At 42.5% G+C, this 25,905-nt stretch overlaps 1 protein-coding gene across 3 annotated transcripts in view; it reads left to right on the top strand.

Annotated features, from left to right (window-relative positions):
- Positions 1-25,905, top strand: part of RBKS (ribokinase) — a 104,923-nt gene that overhangs the window by 78,186 nt on the left and 832 nt on the right. The window contains exon 8 of one of the 3 annotated variants that reach the window (XM_003941535.4): positions 473-4,709. The exons of the other annotated variants lie outside the window; for them this stretch is intronic. Within the exon in view, the coding sequence (XP_003941584.1) occupies positions 473-538 (66 nt within the window). The 3' untranslated portion in view covers positions 539-4,709. Of the gene's footprint in view, positions 1-472; positions 4,710-25,905 lie in introns of those variants that run through there. 3 annotated transcript variants of the gene reach the window in all.

Below are 25,905 nucleotides of genomic sequence, written 5' to 3'. Positions count from 1 at the left end.
CCATCAGCGATTCTCTACCAATAGCACGGAAGGACGCCTATATAACTTAAAAAAATAAAATTAAAATCTCAGGTGATCCCTAAATGCCCTTCAGTCTGGCATGCCTGCCGTCTAGGGAATCACTGATCTGTGTAACAGGCAAGCATTTGGAGCAGAAATCGATTCTTCATTTAAAGTAACTGACATTTGAAGGTAACTCTTTGGCAACATGATGCCAGTTCAGATATCTTGCCCTACCACCTGCGCCTTAGACACTAGCTCATTCCTGGTAGAAACACAGCCTTCACGTAACTATGCGTCCTTCCCTGATAAAGTGACAAATCAGCCAGTATATGACGAATTTGGGTTGTGTAGACAAATATACCAGGTGCACCAGCCAAGATATACAGAGTTTGTTGTGAATCATCCACACCAGCTTTCAGTGCAGTTAGATTATAGAACAATTGCTCAGTTCCTTCCTTCATTTTCACAGTGTAGACCTGGCTCAAGACCCAAGAGTGAAGCAGCAAGTGTGAAGAACCAGAAACATTATAAATAACCAAGAGAATCCTTTTATAACGGCAACTGCCTACTCATTTTGTGGCCTAACAGCTCAAGCAAAAACGAATATAAATACAATATTGTGCAATGACTAATTACTCAAAATTTTGTGCATCAGCAGAAGTGGAACCTGTGGTTGGTGCTAATATTATCAAATGCCTTTGCTGTTTAATAATCTGATAGCTGTATATTATTTAGCATGCATTTTTTCATGGAGAACAGTGATTTAATTTCAAGTACCTCTCACTGAAATGAAAAAGCAGCTGTTAGAAGATGAACGTTTGGCAGAAAATATTTTAGTGAATCTTTTGTAAGATACTAAGTCCTGTTGGATTAACTGTTTTCTGTCTAGAATAATAGAGTAACAAAGAAAAGGGTTTGCTGACCACAAAAGGCAAGGCCAGTCTTTAGAACTTGTGAATCACTAACAGACATTTTAGTTTTAATTGCCATTTATTCACCAATATATATACAAAGCTTTCATTAATACTGCCTGAAGAATGGGCCCCTTTTAATTCCATTTTTAGCTCGCACTCAGGATTCCACTTCTCTTTCATTAATGTGGAATTCTTTAAATTATAGAATAAATTAATCCACCACAGACATTTTGGGCAGAATGGGGTTTTCAGCAAGTTTTCAGCCTCCGCAGGCCATTCTTCTCAGCAGCTCTTCAGCCAGCAGAGCGGTGAGGGCCCCATCTGGGAGTGGCACCTGCCCCTGAACTTGAAGAAAGGCTAGAGCAGCCCACTGGGCTCCTGGCCCGAACTCACTCTCAGGGTGACAGTGTCCTTCACATGTTCCTCAGGCTGGCCAACCCGTGGCCAAGCAAGGGGTATGCCAGTGGGTAAGCTACATCACGATATGGCTGCTGGGCACAGCCAGTTTTCAGCCAAAGAACATGATGGTTGAGCTATATTAATGTAGCCGTATTGCCTCAGGGACAATTTTTACATTATTATCAGCAAAACATAAAATGTTCTTTTTTAAATTATCAAGAAATGTGAAAAAACAAAGAGCTTCATCTTATCTCCAATTCCCATTCCTGGGGTGAAGTGGGTGATAGAAAAAGATTAAAAAATGGAAGAGTTTTCAGAGATGGCTGAAGATTGCCTATAGGGTGAGGCTCAGGGTTGGTCTGAGGGTGGAATGAGGTATAGAAAAGGGAAGGGATCAGGCATGTCTGTTCTGTGTATTGTTTGGTAATACGAGAGTGTATATCTACATTTTCTACATGGTAATTTTGATGCAAATTTTATCTTAAAACAGCTTCATCAAAATGCCCCACTTCAGTCCTAGTCTGAGTAGCCAGCCCAGAGCCCATCGCAAACTAACAAAGTTGAGAATGGACCCTGAGACATGGTCAGGCCCAGATGGAGCCAGCCAGTGCCCTCTGTCAATATGAACTGATTGCTGACTTGGATCAGGAGCCATTTGTCCCCAGTAGTAGGGCCAGATCTGTCCATGACACCAAATGAGGTAGGTTGAGCACCACAACCAAGCACCCCAACCTGTGTGAAGGCCGAGATGGCCAAGACACACTGTGTCAGGCAGGGGATTTCTTTTGTCTTGGACTCAATTTTAGATGGAATCTAAGTAATGCAGTTATGATCATCTGTACTCATTCTTCCAAATGGTTACTAAATACTCGTAGGGTACCGATAAAAGAAAAATATGGCAGTTCTGGGATGAAGGTTAATAGAGTTTTTCTTGTTCTGTAGTAGTTGAAATGTCATCAGTGTATTGAAAATCGAAAGATCAGTGTAATTTGTAATATCACTTACAGTCGCTTTGGGCAGTGAATCGCTGCCCTGAGCATATCTTAGCCCCACCTTACTTTGATTTTGCATTCAACCCCTTATTGATCCTTCTCTGTTCTTACCTATCTTAATGAAAAAAGGCTTTAGCCTCATAAACCTCATTCCAGATAGAAATACATAATTCAAGAGAAACACTGATGTCAAAGAAGAGCGGGCATACCAATTTGTGTCAGCATTTGCTGTAAATTAGAGAGGAGTACAGGGAGAGTTTAATGTAATGTAGAATTGGAATTAAAATAGAACCAATATTTAGGCAGTCCTCCACCTCTTTTTTCCCTGCTGTGACATGAAGGATTGACTTTCTCCCAGCTTAAGGACCTAATGTAGTTCATTTTTTTTTCTTTTCTGCTGGGATCCCCCCATAAAACACTCCATACTTATTTCTGGCATCCAAATTTATATCTTTTCACTTTTTCCATTCCAATCACAACCAAAAAGTCAGGGTAGAAAGAGTTGGAGTATTCCCCCTCATCTTCTACACCGTTGCAGCATAGAAAGGACCTCTGGTGGCCGGGTGCACTGCCTCACTCCTGCAATCCCAGTACTTTGGGAGGCCAAGACAAAAGGATTGCTTGAGCCCAGGAGTTGCTGGAGACTAGCCTGGGCAACATCGACAGACCCCATCTCTAAAAAAAATAATAATAATAATAAATAAAATTTAATAGCCAGGCATGGTGGCAAGTGCCTGTAGTCCCAGCTACTCAGGAGGCTGAGTTGGGAGGATCGTTTGAGTCCAGGGAGGTCAAGGCTGCAGTGAGCCGTGATTGCACCACTGCACTCCAGCCTGGGTGACAGAGCGAGACCCTGTCTCAAAAAAAGAAAAAAAGGAAAAAAAGACCTGCCGTGCCAGTGTGATGAGTTCAGCTTTGTAGATAACTATTAATCCCCCTTATTACAGTACTAATGTGGTTGTGACCGCCATGGTTTCTTTTTTCCTAAGCTGGAGAATAAAAGGTTGATAGTGAACATCTCACAATGTAATTTTGTGCAAGATGTTCCCATACACTTGGGAGAATTCTTCAGCACACATCCAGGAGCGTTCTTCCTTTTAAAGTGGTCACACTGGGAAGCTTCACATTCAGACCACATGCCGTTTTCAGAATCTTTTAGGAACCCTTTTCGTGAATTTCTGCCAGAGCGGATTTTGTTCTTTACAGTTGCCCATTGATTTTGGCCAATGGTGGAGTTCCCTAGCCTGACCCCTCACCTCAGTCATTAGACTTGGCTTTAAACTGTTCACTCCTTGCAGAAATAAAGTCCTTAGGATAATTGTTGTCAAAATATGACCCGAAGGCCAGCAGTATCAGAATCACCAGGGAAGTCATTAGAAATACAAATCCCAGGCCCCGCTCAGATTTAATGGATCGGAAACTCTGGGGATGGAGCCCAGCAGTTGTGTTTTAACAAGCCCTCCAGGCGATTGCAGTGCACGCTCAAGTGTAAGAACCACCGACTGAGATAAAATATACCTCCATTGAGGATATTCAAAGATATGCTACAGATTTTGAAGGTACGGAAAGAGAAGTTTCAAAATATTTTTGAGCAAAGTTAGAATACGTTTATGCCCTCCCCAGAGGACTACTTTAATGGGAACTGGGCTTCAACCTACGTGTTCCAGTTCTGTCACCTAGCCGTTTGACCCTGAGCAAGTTCTTACACTTGGTTTCTCATCTGAAAAATCAAAGACCCACCCTACCTCCCTCACAGGATTGCAATGAAATTCAAATTTCATCACATCTGCAAACATGCCCTGTAAACCAGAAAGTGCTATGGAAAAGTGAAAGTCATGTCACTTTGCAGGCAGAGTTCTGGTAGCCTGAGCATTATGTCAGGGTAATGAGTGGGGCAAAGGCTTATATTTATCATTTCCCTGGCCAGATACACTTTTTTGTCTATAAAATGGCCTTATGGATGTGCCTCTGATTCTGCCATTTCAGCCCACCAATTCATCTGGTGTTAAGAGAGGAAAACCATTACCTGATTAGTGCTTACAAAAGGCTAGAAAAATATTAATATATCCATTTTCAGGTCGGGCCTGGTGGCTCATGCTGTTAGTCCCAGCCCTTTGGGAGGCTAAGGTGGGCGAATCACTTGAGCCCAAAAGTTTGAGACCAGCCTGGGCAACATGGCGAAACCCTGACTCTACAAAAAAGTACCACCAGGCGCGGTGGCTCAAGCCTGTAATCCCAGCACTTTGGGAGGCCGAGGCGGGTGGATCATGAGGTCAAGAGATCGAGACCATCCTGTCTCTACTAAAAAAAAAAAAAAAAAAATACAAAAGATTAGCTGGTTGCCAGGTGCGGTGGCTCAAGCCTGTAATCCCAGCACTTTGGGAGGCCGAGGCGGGTGGATCACGAGGTCAAGAGATCGAGACCATCCTGGTCAACATGGTGAAACCCTGTCTCTACTAAAAATACAAAAAAATTAGCTGGGCATGGTGGTGCGTGCCTGTAATCCCAGCTACTCAGGAGGCTGAGGCAGGAGAATTGCCCGAACCCAGGAGGCGGAGGTTGCGGTGAGCCGAGATCGCGCCATTGCACTCCAGCCTGGGTAACAAGAGCGAAACTCCGTCTCAAAAAAAATAATAAATAAATAAATAAATAAAAAATTAGCTGGGCATGGTGGCACGTGCCTGTAGTCCCAGGTACTCGGGAGGCTGAGGCAGGAGAATTGCCTGAACCCAGGAGGCGGAGGTTGTGGTGAGACGAGTTCACACCATTGCACTCCAGCCTGGGTAACAAGAGCAAAACGCCGTCTCAAAAAAAAAAAAAAAAAGTACCAAAAAAAACAGCCACCTGCCTGTAGTCCCAGCTACTTGGGAGGCTGAGGTAGGAGGATCGCTTGAGCCCAGGAGATTGAGCCTACAGTGAGCTGAGATTGTGCTGTTGCACTCCAGCCTGGGCAACAGAGTGAAACCCTGTCTCAAAAAAAAAAGAAAAATATATCCATTTTTTGGCAGGGCACGGTGGCTCACACCTGTAATCCCAGCACTTTACAAGGCTGATGTGGGCAGATTACTTGAGGTCAGGAGTTTGAGACTAGCCTGGCCTATATGGTGAAACCCCATCTCTATTAAAAATACAAAATTTAGCCAGGCATGGTGGCATGTACTTTATAATCCCAGCTACTTGGGAGGCTGAGGCAGGAGAATCACTTGAACCCAAAAGGCAGAAGTTGCAGTGAGCTGAGATCATGCCACTGCACTCCAGCCTGGGCGACAGAGCGAGACTCAGTCTCAAAAAAAATAAAAAGAAAAATATATCACTTTTCAAACCTGCTGTTCCCTACAAGGACCCAGGAAAGTTCGGAAATTAGCCTTCAGGGCCAACTATGTTGTATGGATACTGAAGCTCTCATGCCTGGAACATGGCACACACCAGCAGTGCAGGGGTCTGTCCTAAACATCATTTTATCCCTGTGCAGGGGTGTCTGGACCTTCAAAGAGGAAGCTCAGTGCTCATTGTCACACAGTAATCACTGCAGAGACACTGAAAAGAAAAGCCCTCCAGAAAATCACATCTATGGAAACAAGATTTACAAACCAAAGCAGTTAATGCAAGTTTGTCCAACCAACAGCCAAGGGCTGCGTGCAACCCAGAACAGCTTTGAATGCAGCCCAACAAAAATTTGTAAACTTTCTTAAAACACTGTGAGAATTTTTGTGGGTTTTTTTTTTTTTTAACCTCATCAGTTACTGTTAGTGTTAGTGTATTTTATGTGTGGCCCAAGAAAATTATTCCAGTGTGGCCCAGGGAAGCCAAAAGATTAGACACCCTTGAATGCACCTGTGTTCGAGAAGAATATGGATGGATTTTTACCTTGGAGATTAGCCTTTACAAACAACTTCATCATAGGAATTCTTTTTTTTTTTTTTTTTCTTTAAGAAAAGATCTCACTCTGTCACCCAGGCTAGAATATACAGCTCACTGCAGCCTCAACTTTCTGGGCTCCAATAATCCTCCTACCTCAGCCTCCAGAGTACCTGGGATCACAACACGTGCACCACCACGCCTGGCTAAGTTTCACATTTATTTATAGAGACAAGGTTTCGCCATCTTGCTCAGGCTGGTTTCAAACTCCTGAGCTCAAGCAATCTACCTGCCTCAGCCTTCCAAAGTGCTGGGATTATAGGCTTGAGCCACTGTAACTAGCCAGGAATTCTTAAACAGCAATCTCCCGGTATATTTATAATTTAATTTGAAAACTTTACACACTCTTTAGTGAACACTTCTGGGCAGGAAGGAGGCTAAACCTGTTGCCTCAGTGCTTATCGGGAATGAAGTTTCAGTAATACAGAAATTTGCCACCACCTGGCCAACACCAACTTCACTCTTCACACAAAATGCCAGCTAAAATCAAGATTAGGTGTGAATATATTAATAATTGGTTAATTATGGTTACATTATTGGATAATTATGGAACAATAAGCTATTGATTAACTATAGAATTAGAATATGAAGTGATTTTGCTCAAAAATATGTCCGCACTTAAGGACTCTCTAGAAACAAAGTAGATAAGTGGTTCCTAGCTCTAGGGTGGTGGGGAGAAATGGGGAGTGGCTGTTAATGAGTATGTTTCTTTCGGGGGATGAAAATTTCTAAAATTAGATTGTGGTGATGGTTGCTCAATTCTGTAACTATACTAAAGAACATTGAATTGTATACTTTAAATGGGTTTATTATATGTATATTAATCACATCTCAAAGCTGGTTTTTTAAATCCAGTAGCTAATGAATTGTAGAGCCAAGAAAAAAAATTGTGCCTACTTAAAAGATGGAAGCAAAAATAATATCAAAACTTTGCTGCAAGCAGTTTCAGACTTGATTCAATGAAAGTGGTCATTTGAAATAGATTAAGCCAGAAAATACTTGCTTTTTTTTCTTTTTTTTTTTTTTAAGACAGAGTCTTACTCCATCACCCAGGCTGGGGTGTAGTGGCGCGATCTCAGCTTACTGCAACCTCTGCCTCCCAGGTTCAAGTGATTCTCCTGCCACAGCCTCCTGAGTAGCTGGGATTACAGGTGCACGCCACCACACCCAGCTAATTTTTCTACTTTGTGTGTGTGTGTGTGTGTGGAGATGGGATTTTGCCATGTCAGTCAGGCTGGTCTTGAACTTCTGACCTCAAGTGATCCGCCCACCTTGGCTTCCCAAAGTGCTGGGGTTACAGACATGAGTCGTCGCACCTGGCCCTTGCTCTGTCTTCTAATTGCAGAGTAATTAAAAAAATGGATTATCTCAAACTAATAACTGAATTTTTTTTTTGAGACAGAGTCTTGCTCTGTCACCCAAGATGGAGTGGCACAATCCAGCAGGGGCACAATCTTGTCTCACTGCAACTTCCACCTCCTGACTCAATCAATCCTCCCACCTCCACCTCGAAAGTAGGCAGGACTATAAGTGCATGCCACCACACCCAGCTAATTTTTGTATTTTTTGTAGAGATGGGGTCTCACCATGTTGCCCAGGCTGGTTTTAAACTCTTGGCCTCAACTGATCCTCCCACTTCAGCCTCCCAAAGTGCTGGGATTACAGGCATGAGCCACCATGCCTGAAGGCCCAGCTAATAATTGAAAATTAAATGTCAAAAATCAAGGTGGCTGGTAGTAGAAGGCAAAGTCACAGACATTTGCAGCATAATGGTTTGTCATGATCCCTACAGATTGCTTTAGGAAAAAAATGAGCACTTACACAATAATGATTAGAAAACCGAACTCTTGGCGGAGCGTGATGGCTCACACCTGTAATCCCAGCACTTTGGGAGGCCAAAGCAGGCAGATCATGAGGTCAGGAGATCAACACTATCCTGGCTAACATGGTGAAACCCTGTCTCTACTAAAAAAAAAAAATACAAAAATAAGCTGGGTAAGATGGCACATACCTGTAGTCCCAGCTACTTGGGAAACTGAGGCAGGAGGCTGGCTTGTGCTCAGGAGGTTGAGGCTGCAATGAGCCGTGGGTGACAGAGGTCCGGTGTCAAAAGCAAAAGTGTGGCATCTTCCCCATCACTCTCTCTTGCTGCCGTCCTTCCCATATACTATGCCTGCTCCTGCTTTGCCTTCCACCATGAGTGAAAGCTCCCTGAGGCCTCCCCAGAAACCAAGCAGATGCCGGCGCCGTGCTTGTATAGCTGCAGAACATGAGCCAGTTAAGCCTCTTTTCTTTATAAATTAGCCAGCAGGTATTTCTTTATAGCAATTCAAGAACTGCTTAACACACCTACCAAACATTGTATTACAGTTTGTACTGAATGTGTATCACTTTCACACTGTCATATACTTGAAAACTTATAAATCGAACTGTCATAAGCTGGAATTGGCACCATCTCTGTGTGTGTGTGTGTGTGTGTGTGTGTGTGTGTGTGTACTGTGGCCCTTTGGAGAGCATATATGTAATGTCTAAGATTTTTTTTCCACACACCCCCACCAAGAATGGATTTTGACTCCTTTTAGGGAGATATAGCCCCAGTTGGGAATGCATGCCCTGGATGAAATGAAGGCTATAGGCAGGGCCCTTCTGTTCACTCTGAGTGAGTGGTGAGGTTGGTCACATGGAGTAGGTGGATCAGGCGACCCCATATCCGTCATTAATGAGGATAGGCCCTGACCTCAGGTTCCAGCACTGCATTGCTAGAGGAACATCCTCCAAAATCACATTGTTCCTGCATCATCTGTTCAGCCTGCCTGCCCCGTCCTCCAGCCTCTGCTACATCTCCTCTCCATGGGTGGCAGCCCTCTGCCCAGTGGCCGGCTAGCTGTGGTAGACAATGGAATGCCCCATCAACTTGGCATTGCTGAGGATGTGCAGTCTGTCCCTGCCAGCATTAACCCTGTTCCCATCCTATCCTGCAGCCTCACCTGCCCCAGCTCTAGGCCTCTGCCCAGAAGCCTCTCTCAGTGTTCTCTACGCCTCCTCCCCAAATGAAAGCATGAAATTTGCCAGGCTTCCCTAGTGTTGCATTGACAACAGCACCTTTATACTTTTGACTGCACATTGCTTTCATCTCCTCCTTACAACCTCTCTAAAGGTCTCATAATGCATCTCCACCTTCCCCAGAGGGGAATGGATTTCAGAGACTTCAGCACACAGTGGTGACCATGGCTGGAACTCTCTAGAGCCTGGCATCCCTCATAAACAAGGGCCACAGGACACTGGCCTTCACCTCTTCCTGGCTCCAAGTGCATTCCTGGCCACCCTTATCCTTTACTCTGAGCTGGGAACATAACGCCAGTCACAGCATAAAGCCCTTGCCTCACAATCCTACAGCTTGTGCCCTAGGATGGCGACCTTCTTTGTTTCTCAGAAGCCTTGTCTGCCCTCGTCGGACCTAGGTTATGGGCTTTCACTGCCAAAAACTTGAGCAACCTAAGGGGCCACCAAGATAATACCATCTTTGTCTGCCTCACCTTTGTTGAGCACCTGCTCTGTGCCAAGCACTGTGCTAAGCCTTTTTACATACATTACCTAATTCCATCTTCACAATAGCCCTGTGAGGTAAGTTCCCATTGTACAGGTAAATAAACCCACAGAAAAGCTGAGTAACTTGCCAGAGGTCACACAGCTAGTAAGTGGTGAAATCAGGACTTAAACCCAGGCCTGTCTGACTCCAAACCATTTACTGCGTTGTTCCAGTTTAAAGAAAAAAAAAAAAAACACTTTATCCAGTTGTATGAATAGAACTAAAAATGACACAAGAGCTTCATTACCAGTGAAAAGGCAATGAATTTGCCATTCTTAAAAGATGACAGAGCCGGCCAGGAATGGTGGCCTGTGCCTGTAGTCTCAGCTACTGAGGAGGCTGAAATGGGAAGATCGCTTGGGCCCAGGAGGTTGAGGCTGCAGTGAGCCGTGATCTCGTCACCGTCCCCCAACCTGGGTAACAGAGCAAGAGCCTGTCTCAAAAAACAAACAGAAAAGATGCCACAGCTACAGAAATGGACAGAGGCAGGACTTCAAACCAGGTGGATTTGACACCTGTGTCTCCTGCCTGTCCGTGAGTAACCCTTGAAGGACAAAGAATGACTTACACATTTCCAGGCCCAGTCAGCTGGATCCTCGCCTCAGCCTCCTGCAGAGAGGCACAAGGCAAAAACCCCATTTTTAGAACTTGGAAGCCAGAGCAGAGCAAGCCTGGCCTCCAGGCTAGCCTAAGTGTGAGCCCTCTCAGCAGCTGGCGCAGCCTCCTTGAAACACTCTCCCTTAAAGAAATTCTGACCTAAACCCAGTGTAGCCAGCAAGGCTGACCCTGTCAGTGGACTCTGGTGGCCCCAGTGTGGTGGTGGGAGGTAGCAGGGACTCTGGTGGTTTACATTTGCCCTCTCTCCCTTTCCTGAACCCCTGGTAATATTCTTTTTTAAGAAATAATGCATTGACTTATAATTTAGTCATGTTTCATCCCATTTGCTTTTCCCTGGCTTCTAAAACCACAAGCATGGCTGAGGAATTCATGTCCACAGTGTAGGCTCTGAATAGCTTTGTGTGGGGAGAGGTTTTGAAAAGAGAAGAAAGTGGCATCACTTGTGAGATGGAATACATGAAGACATTGAGGAGGAATGCAAGGGCTGTAACTGTTAGGGTCCCCCGGCAGTTTGGGTAGTGACTCATTCAGCGTGGGTACGGATTCCTAACAAGTGAAGCTCGGTGGTGACGTCATTCTTGCGAGATTGTCTGGGTTCTGTTAGAGCTGCCTGACAAGTTCTTACCTTGGGGATTTTCATCACTTGGGGGTTTTTCCCAGCTACACTTCTTGCCCAGCATTTCCTCCAACTAGTCCCCTTTTCTATCGGCTGGAATTTGGCAAACGAGGGCTTTCACGAGTCTCTTCCATTGTCATCCTCCTACAGGGCGTTCCTGGGACAGTGTGTGCTCCTTACCTCATTGCTCAGTACCCATCCTCCTGACAGTTCGTGGTTCAGTCACCGCCTCCCGCAGCTACAGTCCAGGCCTTGCAGTAGGTCTCAGGACCTGGAGGTGATGAAGACAGTCATCCTACCCTCAAGGGGAGGGCAGGGGGCAGCCAGTAGGACCTGACTGAGACAGGTAGTTTCAGGGACAGCATGGTGCTTCGAACATAGTGCCAGGCAGTAAATATGTGATGGCCAAGTTAATACCCAAGCTGAGTCTTCAAAAATGAGTATAGAAGTTAGTCCAGGGAAAAGTCCAAGCTGAGTTGTCCCCATGTACTGAGACCCATAAGTGAGTAGGAAGAAGTTCCTTAAGTGAATAGGAGGAAGTAAGAGATGAAACTGGAAAAGTGGTTGAGGGAACCTCGTGTGCCACGGTCAGAAGCTGACGGCATGGAGGCCACACAGACAGATTTGCACTCGTGTAGAGGATGGGCTGGAAGGGTCCAGACCGGAGGCAGGGAGACTGGCTAGGAAGTGAATGTGGCCCTCTGAGGTGATGTGAACACCTCAGATGTGTTCACGGTGATGTGGGGGTACGGGTGGAGGTGAGAGGGCAGACGGGAGAAATATTTAGGATTTAAACTCAGCCACTGGTGATTGATTAAGTATATGGGAAGGAGATACCCAGGAGACCCCCCAGGTTTTCAGTGTGGAGGTGCCACAAGCCGAAGACATAATAAGAGGCCCATGTTAAGGTAGAGTTTTGGCTTCATTCCAGCCATGTCGAGTTAGAATTGCCTGCAAGAGACATGAGCCAGGTTGAGCAGGCTCATAGGTAGTTAGATACACAAATCCAAGGACAGAGGAGAGTCTGACCTAAAGATATGGATTCAGGATCCATTATATTCATAGCAGCTGAAACTCTATAGCTGCATACACCCCAGCTTCCTTTCCTGGTCCATGTCTGTTTATCTAGGACTTTGGCATCTCCACAACCACTTTTCTCTCTGCCCTGGTGCTATCATGATGTGGGATGGCTTCAGTACTGTCAGGATGAACTGTTACCAAGTCTCATAGATCCTAGATGCCTTCAACTCCAGTGACTCTTCACCTCCACTCCGCTGCAGGCTCCCACTCCCATGACAACCTCCAGAACATTGCTAGTACCTCCTTGGAACCACATCAGTTCTGCAGTAGAAACCTTACATCCTCTCTGAGCAACCTCTGGCTTTTGCCTCTTCTGTGCTGTTCACTTTCCTTAGTTCCCTGCACTTTCTCTTTGCCTACTGACCCTCTCCAGACCTCTCTTCTTTCCTTATCCAGGTCAAACTCTCTGGTTGTTCATCTGAAATATTCTTTCACGAAACCTTTGATTCCTTTGTACCCCTGCTCCTCCCCTACACCTGCCCAGGACCACACTAGTTCATGTTCCCTGCTCCAGCCCCAAGCACCCAGAGGAAAATGGGCCCCTCGTGCAGTGGAGCTTCAGTAGAGCTTCACAGCCTTCCCTCCATCCCTGTCATTCTTCATCACTGCAGAAAGCATCAGCCTTCCCATAGGGAAATGGGAAAATGTGGGCAGTCTCTTTCCCCCAAAATAGCTTCTCCATCTGCTCTGCTGCTGGATTCCTGCACAGATGACCTTGGTACAAATCTCAACTGCCGTTTACCACCTTTACACTGGGCAAGTGATTTAAGCTTCTTGAATCCCAGTTTCTTCAGCATAAAATAAGGATGGCCCAGGGTTGCTGCTGACCTCTGTGTAAATTATTATACAAGAAGGTGCCCCTCTGGATAGGCACATGGCTTGGTGAGCTGGCCATGGCCCGCAGCCCGCTCTCAGCCCTCAGCTAGGCACCCTTGTGCAATGCCACTTTGCCTAACCCTACACCACAGCCCCAAATAAGCCTACCTCCCCCGGGTTCTGTGAAAATAAAGGCCATAACGTGCAAAACACTCAGCAGAGAGCCTGACTCCAAGCAGAGCCTCAAAACAAAAGCCACCAGAGACCAGTGGACTCAGCTTAACATGTAGGTGTGCTCTGCTGGGGACGTCACGCGTTTATGCCAGCTCCACAGCGTTTATTAGAGAGCAGAGCCTTGAGAAGAAGGTCCATGAGTCGGCTTCTTTCAGTGAAGGAGCAGACCCATGGCCAGAGTCAAGGGGCCAAGCAGACAAGGGGCAAGGGAAGGGAAAGGGGAGTGGGGCAACTGTGGACAGACAGGATTGTCTGAAACGGAGGGGAAGGGAAATGAGAAAACAGCCACCCCATGGCCACAATGCCTCAGGCCCTAGCAGCAGAGGCTGCCCACCCAGACTCACACCCAGCTGCTCATGAGCGTCATCTCTCACCAGCACTGCCAAGTCCTCAACCCGCCGTTCCCCGCCAACCCTCCTACCCCCACTAGAAGGCTCAGGTATTCCATGGGGTGTGTTTTGCTGTCCTTGCACTTCCCTGATTCTCCAGCTTCCTCCATGGGCACCACCAGAACTCAGAACCCAGGAATGCCAAGCCCCTCAGGAAGGCAGAGGTTTCAGATGCCACACCCATTCCATAAGAGCAGCTCTTCCTTAAGAGGAAATCACTTTGAGAAGGCAAAGGGTAGTAGCCACATGGGTATTATATTGAAGGAAGATGAATTATGCCATCACCCCTTTTGTCACAAAAATAATTTTCGGTAAAAGGTTAAAACCATCATGTTGTATCAATGAGAACTATTTCATTATTCCAGGAATGATTGATTGGAAAGTAATTGACTTACAGGAAAATCACAGTGATACAATACAGCTCCTACTTTTAAAGCACTTTCCATTTAAAAAAATCATACCAGTGTATAAAAATAGTTATACTGAAGATGTGAATCAACAGACAAGTAATTTATTGGCACTTGAAAGCTTTGTGGTATAAATAGATTCAACAATGAGAATATCAAGTAACTCTGGGCCATGGCAACCTAACCTTCATTTTCACTAACACAAAAGAAAGTCACATGTAGTTCAGCAAGGGCCATCTGGTCACCTTAGAAGAGATCATGGGAAGAGAAGAACATGATAGAGCCAGGACCAGTAAGTCAGGTCAACTCAAAGCAAGGGACAGGCAGCAGGAGAAAGAGAGGGGACAGAGAAGTGATCCCTGCCCTAAAGAGTTTTCACATTGTCTCAGAGAGTAGGATTGTACATAAAATGTTCAGCACAATGAATTCAGAGTCCTAAGAGAAGTACAAAGAGATTACAGGATGTCAAAAGGGAGGGAGATTCTTTTCAGCTTGATTTCCTTCCTTTTTCCCTCCCTTCTTGTCTGCTTGCCCCAAACCTTCACCGGGTGGTGTAGTGTGATGAGAACAGGAATCACTGGGTCTGGGTGCAAAGGGCAGCTCTGCCATTTACCAGCTCCGTGACTCTGAACAAATTACTGGATGTTTCTGAGACTCAGCTCCCTCAAGTTTCAGTAGAGGGTGGTGGGGGGGTCAGTGTGAAGATGAAATGAGGTCAGTGTTGTGTGTGCGTATATAAATACCCAGCTTTGCTGCCTCTTGACGCGGAGCAAACAGTAAAAGTTCATTCTTTTCCTTACCCTTCCACTCCTCTGCAAAGCATAGAAGGCCTTTTTTGCCAAATCTTTTATGTTTAAATTTCAAAGAGTTTTTCCGCTGTTGGATGTAATGTGACTTTTCAGATCAGCCTTCTTGTTTTTGACCCAAAGGCCTGTGTCAGCCAGGAGCCTCCCTGCTTCTTTGTGGTTTGAGGCTCAGTAGCCCAACGAGCCCTCTTTGTGAAGAAAAACGCGGAACCTCTGCATCTCACATCTGGTGAGAAGGTAGAGACTGGGGCAACTGAGAGACGGTCCATCAGCAAGCATTAATTGAATGCACAGTACTTTCAAGGGATTCTAAAACTCTAAGGAGTCGGGAAAGATATGGCCATGATTTCTGACCTCTCCTAAGAGTTTTACGCGTGGAGATTGCCTCTGTCATGGTTCTTGGTTGAAAACAGAAGAAACCAGCTGTGGTCCTGGCATAGGGCACTGGATACCATCACAACAGGGCTGCCACTAACATCCCAGGCCTCCGTTTTTTGGCAATCAGGGTCAGCTAGAAAGTGTTCCTTCCAATCCTCTCAACGTTCATGGGTGTCTAGTTCATGGTTATAATGAAAACTGCCTCAGTGAGGTGAGAAGGAGCTTCTCTTCAGTCTACCCCAACTTGTAGCAGATGTCCACTTAATTAAAAAGAAAGAGAGAAATCATTCCGGGGCAGAAATTGGCCCATTTGCAAATTCGCAAAGGAGTTACTAATACTGATTTCTTTCTCACACTTGGGATTTTAAAAACTGCTTTAATAAAAGTTTTCTATTTAAAAAGTAAAACTTACAGGAAAGTTGCAGTAATCCTATAAACTCTTCACTTAATTTCCCCAATATTAGCATTTTACCACATTTGTTTTATTGTTGTCTCTCAAAATACATAAATATTATCCTTTTTTCGATTTGAGAGTAAGTTGCAGACATGACTCTACCTCTTAACACTTCAGGATATGTCTCCTGAAAAAGAGGACATAACAAAAATACAATATAATTATCAAATTCACGAAGTTTAACGTGGAGATAATCTTACATGTACAGTCCAATAATGTCCCAATAGTGTTGTTGTTTTTTTTTTTAAATAATTGTGGCTTCAGGATCCAATCCAAGACTATGTGTTGCCTTAGTCTCTTTTAATATGAAACAGGTCCTTAAACTATGTTGTCTTTCATGGTATTGATATTTTTTGAACAGCACAAGCTCATTGTTTTGTAGAATGTAGGTCAATTTAGTGTCTGTCTTAGGCATCTGAGGCAGGAAAACTACATCAGTGACATTATGCCCTTCTCCAGGCCCCACATCAGGGAACACGTGGTGTCACTTTGTCTTATTATTGGTGATGCTACTGTTGGTCACTTGGTTAAGGTGGTGCCCACCAGGTTTCTTAACTGTACAGTTATTCTTTTTGCCTCTGTAATTAATACATAATCTGTGGGGGGATCGTTTGTAACTTGTTAATATCCTACCCTCATCCTACCTTCACCCAGCAGTGTTAATGCATCATAGTACTATGATATTTGCAGAATAGTGACTTTTTTTTTTTTTTTTTTTGAGACAGAGTTTCGCTCTTGTTACCCAGGCTGGAGTGCAATGGCGCGATCTCGGCTCACCGCAACCTCCGCCTCCTGGGTTCAGGCAATTCTCCTGCCTCAGCCTCCTGAGTAGCTGGGATTACAGGCACGCACCACCATGCCCAGCTAATTTTTTGTATTTTTAGTAGAGACGGGGTTTCACCATGTTGACCAGGATGGTCTCTTATCTCTTGACCTCGTGATCCAGCCGCCTCGGCCTCCCAAAGTGCTGGGATTACAGGCGTGAGCTACCGCTCCCAGCCAGAATAGTGACTTTTTAAATGTTTCTACTAGTTGGCTTTCTACTGTAAGGAAGAATTTTTCTCTCTCCAGTGTTTATTAATTTATTTTCTCTCAGTATAGGACTTGTGGATTCTTAATAAAATTTAATGTGACTGTTAACAATTTATCTATTCTCAGAATCCTTTAAATAAATTGCTTTTGCATTTTGTGAATGAATCAACTTAATTGCAAGAAGAGCTCTTTCTTGATGTGGACTTGATCATTTAATCTGTACTCTGCTCTATACCAAGGCAAACAGGAAATAGAATGCTGACTTTTTGTGGGAATTGTCAGGTTAAGCATAGGTTGTTGAAGTGTTTCGAGTAGCTTTGGCAAAATGAGGTACTCTGGGAAGATACCATAAAGGAGCTGGGCCTTCTAAAGAAAGAAAGCAAAGGGTTTTGAATGAAGGCCTGAAAAAGTAAAGAAGACTGTCAGGATCAATGGCTTCCAAACCAGACACAGAGAAAGGGGGAGTTGGCAGAGCAAGAAAGAGTGGGAGAAGGGCGGAGAGTGAACCAGCGATGAAGTGAACATGCCCAGTGTGTGTGGAGGGTGTGCAAAAGAGCAAGGGAGGTCAAGGGAGGAAGTGGAAAAGTCAGTGAAGAAGCAACATGTATTAAGAGTCTGTTCATTGATTTTAGGTAAAAGGATTGAGTAGCAGGGAATGATACATTCAGTGGAAACAAAGCCATCAACTTTTACTTAGGGAAAAGACTAGAAATGCTTTTGGTCGGAAAGGAAAGAACTAACAGTTGTTTAGCTTTTATTTTTTAATCTCTCTCTTCTATTGAAAGTGGAGCTGTTTTTTATTGTTCACAAAATCCTTATGAGAGAGATGTTAATAACTTCATTTTATTTATAAGAAAACAAAGTCACAGAGAATTTAATGTCCCGAGTGTCATAAAGCCAGTGAGTGGAGAGGCCGAGATGTGAGCCTGTATGTGAATCTTGGCTCTCCACTTACTAGCTTTATCTGTCTTACTCCAAAGCCCATGCTGCCAGAAGAAAGAAATCTTTAGAGTGGAAGAGCAGAGGTAGAACTAGAGCTCTCAATATAAGGACAAGTAAATTCCCACATGCCAATCAAAACATTTAAGCATGGCCCACAGTAAATCTCAATAATTATCTCAACCACACACTTTGGAGTAAATTAATAGTAAACTCAGGAAATAACTGTCAAGGTTTTCAAATCTGCCATTCCTGTATAACTCAATACATATAACCACCCCTCTTCCTTTTAAAAAAGTCAACTGTATTAGGTACAATTTTTATAGAATAAGGTTTTGTTAAGTGTAGGATTTTAAGTGTAGGATTCAGTGAGTTTTGATGAACGTATGTGATTATAGTCATTTAATCACCACTATAATCATAACCTAGAGTATTTTTATCACCACAGAAAGTTCCTATGCAGGCCCTGTACAGTCAGTACTCCCCAGCCCCTGGCCTGCTTTCTGTTGCTACACTTTGGCCTTTTCTGGGATTTCATATAAGTAAAATGATACGAATTGGGGTTCACCAGAGAAATAGGACCAAGAGGAGGTAACATATATATATGTATATGTATAATATATATGTATGCATGTATGTGTACATATATCTATATATATATGGAGATTTATATATTTTTTAATATATATGTGGAGATTTATTATGGGAATTGACACATGCAGTTATGGAAGCCAAGAAGGCCCACAATATGCTATCTGCAAGATGGAGAACCAAGGAAGTCAGTGGTACAATTTAGTCTGAGGTTAAAGGCCTGAGATCCCAGTTAGTGTGTGGAGGGAGAGGGCAGAACATAGATGTCCTAGCTCAAGGAGAGAGAGAAAGAATTTGTCCTTCTGCCTTGTAGTTCCGTCTAGGCCCTCAACAGATTAGGTGATGCCTGCCCACATTGATGAGGACTGATCTTCTTTACTCAGTCTATGAATTAAAATGACATTCTCTTCCAGAAACACCATCACAGGCACAGAACATTATTTCTATTAAACAGAAATCATGTTTAACTAGCTACATGGGCATCCTTCAACCCAGTCAACTTTACTTATAAAATGCACCATCATGGAAATCATACAATATGACATGTAGTCTTTTGTGCCTGGCTTCTCCCACTTAGCATAATTCTTTTTGAGATTCATCCATGCTCTTTTATTAGCAGATCCTTCCTTTTTATTGCTAAGTAGTGCTGCCTTGTCTGGATGTACCACACTTTGTTGTATCCATTCGTCAGTTCTAGGATGTCTGGATTGTTTCCAGTTTGGAGTGATTGTAAATGATGCTGCTATAAACATTCACATTTAGGTCTTTATGTGGATATATACTTTCATTTCTTTGGGATAAATAGCGAGAAATGGAATTGCTGGGTTTTATAAGTATATGTTTAACATTATTAGGAAGCTGCCAAATTATTCTCCAAAGTGTCTGTATCATTTTGCATTCCCACAAGCAATGAATAAGACTTCTCATATCGCCACATTTACACTAACCCTTAGTACTTTCACTTTTAAACATTTTAGTCTTTGTACTAGATATATAATGCCATCTTGTTGTGTTTTGAATTTGCATTTCCCTAGTGTCTGATGATGTTGAGCATCTTTTCATAAACTTATTTGCCATATACATGATGAAGATTGTTTGATGAAGCATCTGTTAAAATCTCTTGCCCATTTTTATTGTATTCTTTGTCTTACTGGGTTATATTATTGAGTTTTAAGAGTTCCTTATCAGATACATGTTTTACAAATATGTTATCCCAGACCCAGTCCGTGGCTTATCTTTTGATATTCTTTTGAAGGCAAAGGCTTCAAATTTTGATAAATTTCAGTTTATCAGGTTTTTTAATGTTTGTGCTTTTGGTGTCCTAAGAAGTCTGCCTAGCACAAGGTTGAAGGTTTTCTCCTTCTTCCAGAAGTTTTGTTGTTTCAACTCTTAACATCTAGGTTTGTGACCCATTTTGAGTTAATTGTTGTGTATGGTGTGAGGTAAGGGTTTGTGTTCTTGCATACGGATATCCATTAGTTCCAGAATCATTTATTTAAAAAGACTGCCCTTTTCTCCATTGAATTACTGGATACAGGTTGAATTTCCCTAATCCAAAATCTGTAATCCAAAATGCTTCAAAATTATAGGCTGGGTACAGTGTAATCCCTGTAATCACAGCTGTAATCTTAGCACTTCAGGAGGCCAAGGTGGGCAGATCCCTTGAGCCCAGGAGTTCAAGACCAGCCTGGGCAACATGATGAAACCCCATCTCGACCAAAATACATATATATACACACATAAAAAATTAGCCAGGTGTGGTGGCATACATCTGTACTCCCAGCTACTTGGGAGGCTGAAGTGGGAGGATTGCTTGAACTCAAGAGGATTGTGGTGAGCGATATCATGCCATTGCACTCCAGCCTGGGCAACAAGAGTGAAACTCCATCGCAGAAAAAAAAAAAAAAAAAAAAAAAGGATTTCAAATTTTTGGATATGAGATGGTCAACCAGTGAGTATAATGCAAATATTCCAAAACCAAAAAAAAAAAAAAAAATCTGAAATCCAAAATATCTCTGGTCCCAAGTATTTCAGATAAGGGATATTCAGCCTACACCTTTGTTGGAAATAAGTTGACCATATATTTGTTGGTCTGTATCAGGACTCTGCTACAAGTGAGCTACCTGTCTATCCTTATGTCAGTATCTCACTGTCTAATTACTGTAGCTCATGGAAAGCCTTGAAATCAGATAGTTTATATCCTCCAACTTTCTTTTTCAAAACTGTTTTGGCTATTTTAGGTAATTTGCATTTCCATATACATTTTTAAATCAGTTTATTAATTTACAACAATTGCTACCTGGGATTTTTATTGGGATTGCATTAATCTATAGATCAATTTGGGAGAACTGATATCTTAAGAATATTGAGTTTTCCAATCCATAAAACTCTCACCATCTGTTTTTCTTTAATTTTTCTTTTACTTTCCTTAGCAAGAGTGGATGGATCTTACACATATTCAGTTAAATTCAGCCTTAAATACTTCATTTTTAAAATGTTGTTACAAATGTTTTGATAACTTTGAGTTCTTACTCATTGCTAATATATAGAAATACAATTTTTTTCATAGCGACCTTGTGTCCTGTTACCTTGCTAAACCCACTATTTCTAATAGCTTTTTCTGCTGAACTTCTTAAGATTTTCTACATAGGTCATTATGTCATCTACAAATCTGTATGCCTTTTTTTTTCTCCCCCGTCCTTTTGCACTGGCTAGGCAATCCAGTACAATGTTGAGCAGAAGTAGTGAGAACAGACATCTTTGATTTGTTCCCAATATTAGGAAGAAAGCATTCAGTCTTTCTGGTTGAGTATGATGTTAGCTGTAGATTTTGTATAAATGCTCTTTGTCAAGTGACACCTTCTTTCTAAATTTGCTGAACTTTTATCATGAACAAATGCAGAATTTTGTCAAATGCTTTTCCACCTCCTGTTGATATAATCATAAGGTTTTTAATATACTGAATTAGACTGATTTTTTGAATATTAAATCAATATTGCATTCCTGAGATAAATTCTACTCAGTCATGAGTATTATCATATATATATACCCTCATATATTTATGTAATTTGCTTTAAACAGTTAAGGATTTTACATCTATATTCACAAAAAGTATTGATCTTTTTTGTTTTCTTTTCTTGCAATGTCATTTTTTGGTTTTGGTATCATGGTGATGCTAGCCTTCTAAAGTGTTTCCTTGGTTCTTCTATTTTCTGAAAGAATTTAGGTAGAATTAGGATTACTTCTTACTTAAATATTTGCAGGAATTCTCTAGTGAAGTCATCTAGTCTTGAGTTTTCTTTGTTGAGAACCCCACTATTTTTAGTATAGAAAGGACTTATCTTCTATTCTCTATCAACACAGTGTGTAGGCAGGCACAGCGGCTCTTTTCTGTAATCCCAGCACTTTGGGAGGCCAAGGCAGAGGATCCCTTGAGCCCAGGAGTTTGAAACCAGCCTGGACAACATGGGAAGACCCTCATCTATTTATTTGTTTTGTTTGTTCCTTTGGACAGGATTCATTCTGTTACCCTGGCTGGAGTGCAGTGATGTGATCACTGCTCACTGCAGGCTTGACATCCCCAGCCTCAGGTGATTCTCCTGCTTCAGCCTCCCGAGTAGCTAGGACTGCAGGCACACACTGCAATGTCTGGCTAATTTTTGTTTTTGTAGACAGAGCTTTGCCATGTTGCCCAGACCGGTCTTGCTTCCAGTGTGCTGGGATTACAGACGTGAGCTACTGTGCCTGCCCAACCTCATCTCTACAAAAAAATATAAAGATTAGCTGTGTGTGGTGGTGCACACCTGTGGTCCCAGCTACTTGGGAGGCTGAAATGGAAGGATTGCTTGAGCCTGGGAGATCAAGGCACCAGTGAGCTGTGATTAATGCTGCTACACTCCAGCCTGGTAACAGAGTGAGGCTGTGTCTCAAAACAAAGAAAGAAAAAAGCAATGCATAATGTAGCCCTGGGAATGAAGGATAATCAAGTATAAAAATCATTGCTTCCTAAGTAATGCTTCCAGCACACACAGTTCTACCAAGCCCTGTTTCCCTGGCCTTGGCTATAGTGAAAAGTAATTTAAGTAACTTTAAGAGTGTTTTCAGGTGTAGGTACAATATTTTTTAAACTTTCTAAAAAACCTTGTCTGCAGCCAAAACTACCCTGCTAGCTCATAGAGGAGTAGGTAGACCTGATTTCTATCAGCAATGCCAGAATGTCTCCCCTCCACCTTGTGCCTCCGCTCTGGTCAGGGTGCAAGGTAGGGAGGCACAGATGCATGGCTAACCTAGTCATACTTTTATTATCTTCAACTTTTTTGGAAAAATATTATAAGTTTATAGCAAATCAAACAATATGAAAGTACATAAGGAAAAAAGACCACTGTCCCTGTACCTTGCACATAAGAAAACCAAATATTCACAATTTGATACATATCCTTCGTTTTTCTCTACATTCTTTAAAACCAAAAGACACATATGCTCATATAGGTAGGTATTTGTCTTTTTTCATTCTATTTCTTTTCATACTGAATGTATGATGGACTATATTGTTTGCTGAGAGCGATGGTAAAGAACACCGAGCTGGCCCCCAAGTGGAAAACTGCTCAGGGTGTTCTAAAGTAGTAAACAGTACGTGTATATCATACGCCAGTTAAACTAGTTCTTTAAGCATGGGATATGTGACCCTGCCCCTGTGGCTCCCTCGTGGAGAATGTTTTCTAGTTTGTCTTTGATCAGTGGTAAGCAGGCACCAGCTGCCTACCTACTTTATCTTGGTTCTATGAGAAAACATAGAACACCTGCTTGTTAATAATAATCACATGTTCAGAGAGAATAAATACGTGGGTCAGCGTCTGCTCAAGGCTCTCAGGCCGGAATGCTGTTAGCCCCCTGAGGCTCTCAGCTTGGAAGGCTGTTAGCCCCCTGATAGTCCTACTTTGCACTCTTTGTGTCTGCTTCTTAATTCTTTCAGCGCGGCCCGGGTGGGGATCTCTACAGCAGAGTTGGTCTCAAGTATTTTCCCCCATGGGATCATGGACACTGAAACCTCCTTTTTTGGCATAACTAATGGACATTTCTCCAAGTGTGTGCATATAGACTTTTCTCATTAAAAGCTGCATACTTTGCCATAATAACAATGTGCCAAAGTTTATTCATCCTATTTGATAGACAATCAGATGGTTTCCAGTCTTTTGCCTTTGAAAAAATGCAGCAATAAACATCTTTGTACCTATATTCCTATAATACAGGAGCTTTTCCTTCTGTAGAAGATTCCTGAGAGCAGGATTGTTGAATCAAAGAGCATTACGCATTTTCTAGTCATTGAGCATCTTTTCGTATATTTATTAATTATTGACCATATGCATTTCCCTCTTCTGAAATTGCAGGTCTATATCTTTATTCATTTTTACCCTAGATTTGCCTTCTTCCTAGCAGTTTGAAGATATTCTTTGAATACTGAGGATCTTTTACATGTATTACAACAATTTTCACCAAATCTGTACTTTTTCACTTGGCTTTATTTATAGTGTCTTTGGACATATAAATATGTTTTTAAAATTAAAAATCCGTTATTTTTTTCAGATTTTTGTGTTTACTGACTTGTGTTTTCCCTGTCTGGGGTTATACAAAAATATTCATCAAAATGTTCATCTTATTATTTTACTGTTTTATATTTTACATTCAAGACTGTAGCTGGAATTTAATTTTGTGTGTAATGTAAGGAGAAGTCAAGACTTGGAATCTCGGAGTTTGCCATAACTCTTCACATCTTGTGGCATTTTCCATGTTTTCCTAATAAACCTCCAGTAAGCTCACAGTTCCTCCGGTTTCAGACCTTTCTCCTGTCACGCTGCTATGCTGTAAACTGAGAGTAGGAAGGAACCATGTCTGTCTGTTTCTCCATTGCATCTTCAGGAAAGACCTGTAAACATTGCAAAGCACCCAGCATAGGGCCTAAAACATTTTAGGCACTCAGACAACATTCATGGTGTGGAGTAAAAGTTGCACTCACACCTGCATTACTATGACTCCTTGGCAAGTTTCATATTGATGGCTTTATCTGTGTTAATAAGGGGAAATGTCCTTCTGCTTAAAGCCACTCATGGTCTCATGAGCTCACTCTGGTCCTTCTTCCTCCTGTGTCTTTATTCTTTGAGGCCTGCCTTCTTTCTGTAAATGTGGCTCATTCCATATGGACTCCCTTCAGGGTGGAGCTTTCTTCAAACCCCTTCTTAAAATCTAACAGCACTTAGAAATTCTGCCGTACTATTTAGCATTTAATCCACAATGGATTTTAGTACTTTTCCAGCACCCATCACTGTGCTGGGCACATAGCCCATTAAATACATCAACTATGACTGAAGCAATCTTGACTAAAACAATCTTGCACGCCAAGTTTCTTTAAAAGCCTCAAGATTTGTTATGAAAGCCCTTAGGTCTAAGGAACTGGAAAACTAGGAAGAATTAGAAAATGATCCTAAAAGCTGTTGAATACAAGAATGATTTTTCAAGTGAGACTGTGTAGTCATATTTAAATTGTTTTGAACACATTTGTTAGACAAACATGAGCAGGTATTGCCCTGTCCAAAGACACAGGTCCACAGACTTTCTCAGGATGTTTTCTATTTCCATGGCCTACACCAACTTGGATCTTTGGAGCTTCAGAGAAAATGGAAAGAAACTTGATGTGTCCCTATATTTGGTTTAAAAATAGCATCAAATGGCTCTCAGCTCTTTCTGCATGCATTTTTAATGAAGAAATGGCTAATTCTAGGGCAAGGGCAGGGACTATACAAAATGATCTTGGAGCATCTTGAGGGATTTTTGTTTCTGTTTTTGTAGAGATGGGGTTTTGCCATGTTGCCCAGTCTGGTCTCCCAACTCCTGGGCTCAAGCCCTCTGCCCACCTCAGCCTCCCAAATCCTGGGATTACAGTGGTGAGCCATCGTGCCCAGCCCCCTGGGATATCTTGTAATGCCAGAAAGTACTCAAAACAAAAAGGATGGGTGTATGTCAAAGGGACACAGGAGCCAACTGGAAAATCTCCCAATGGCCAAAGCTGGAACAATTTGAACAATAAAATAATGTAGCATTGAATTATAACCCAAAGAATAAAACCAATAGCCCTGAGTTCAGACTGCTATAAATGACTGAATAAATAAATGGAAGAGACCAATCTCCCATACAGAAGAATTCCAAATAATTTATGTAGAAACTGCACCCTTAAGGAGATAGAGCATAAATTCAGGGAATAATTCCCCAACCCTTAGGAGTGGAATGGCTTGCTTCTAAAGAGTGCAACATGAAAATATATATATATATAAAATTAAATGTTTTTTAAAAAGTACAACATAAAAAGAGGGAGCAAAGTAATTTTACAGTGGAGAAGCTTGGCAAAGACTACCTTAGCCAGGTGAGCAAAGTTAACACCGTCCGTGAGAAGTCATGTTGATTTTATGTACCCTTAATATGATATGATGAAAATGACATTTCACCTCTGTGGTCTTCTTCCCAAAAACCATAACCATAGCCTAACCATGAGAAAAATGGACATATCCTAATTAAGGCATGTACTACAAAATGCATGACCAGTTCTCAAAACTGGTCTGTCATCAACAACAGCCAGGTGCAGTGGCTCACACCTGTAATCCCAGCACTTTTGGAGGCAGAGGCAGGAGGATTGCTTGAGGCCAGCAGTTCAGACCAGGCTGGTCAACACAGTAAGACCC

Source organism: Saimiri boliviensis, chromosome 1, assembly GCF_048565385.1.
Source record: "Saimiri boliviensis isolate mSaiBol1 chromosome 1, mSaiBol1.pri, whole genome shotgun sequence".
Taxonomy (NCBI): domain Eukaryota; kingdom Metazoa; phylum Chordata; class Mammalia; order Primates; family Cebidae; genus Saimiri; species Saimiri boliviensis.
Note: the sequence above shows the minus strand (reverse complement) of the source record. Positions and strands in the feature narration are given on the sequence as shown.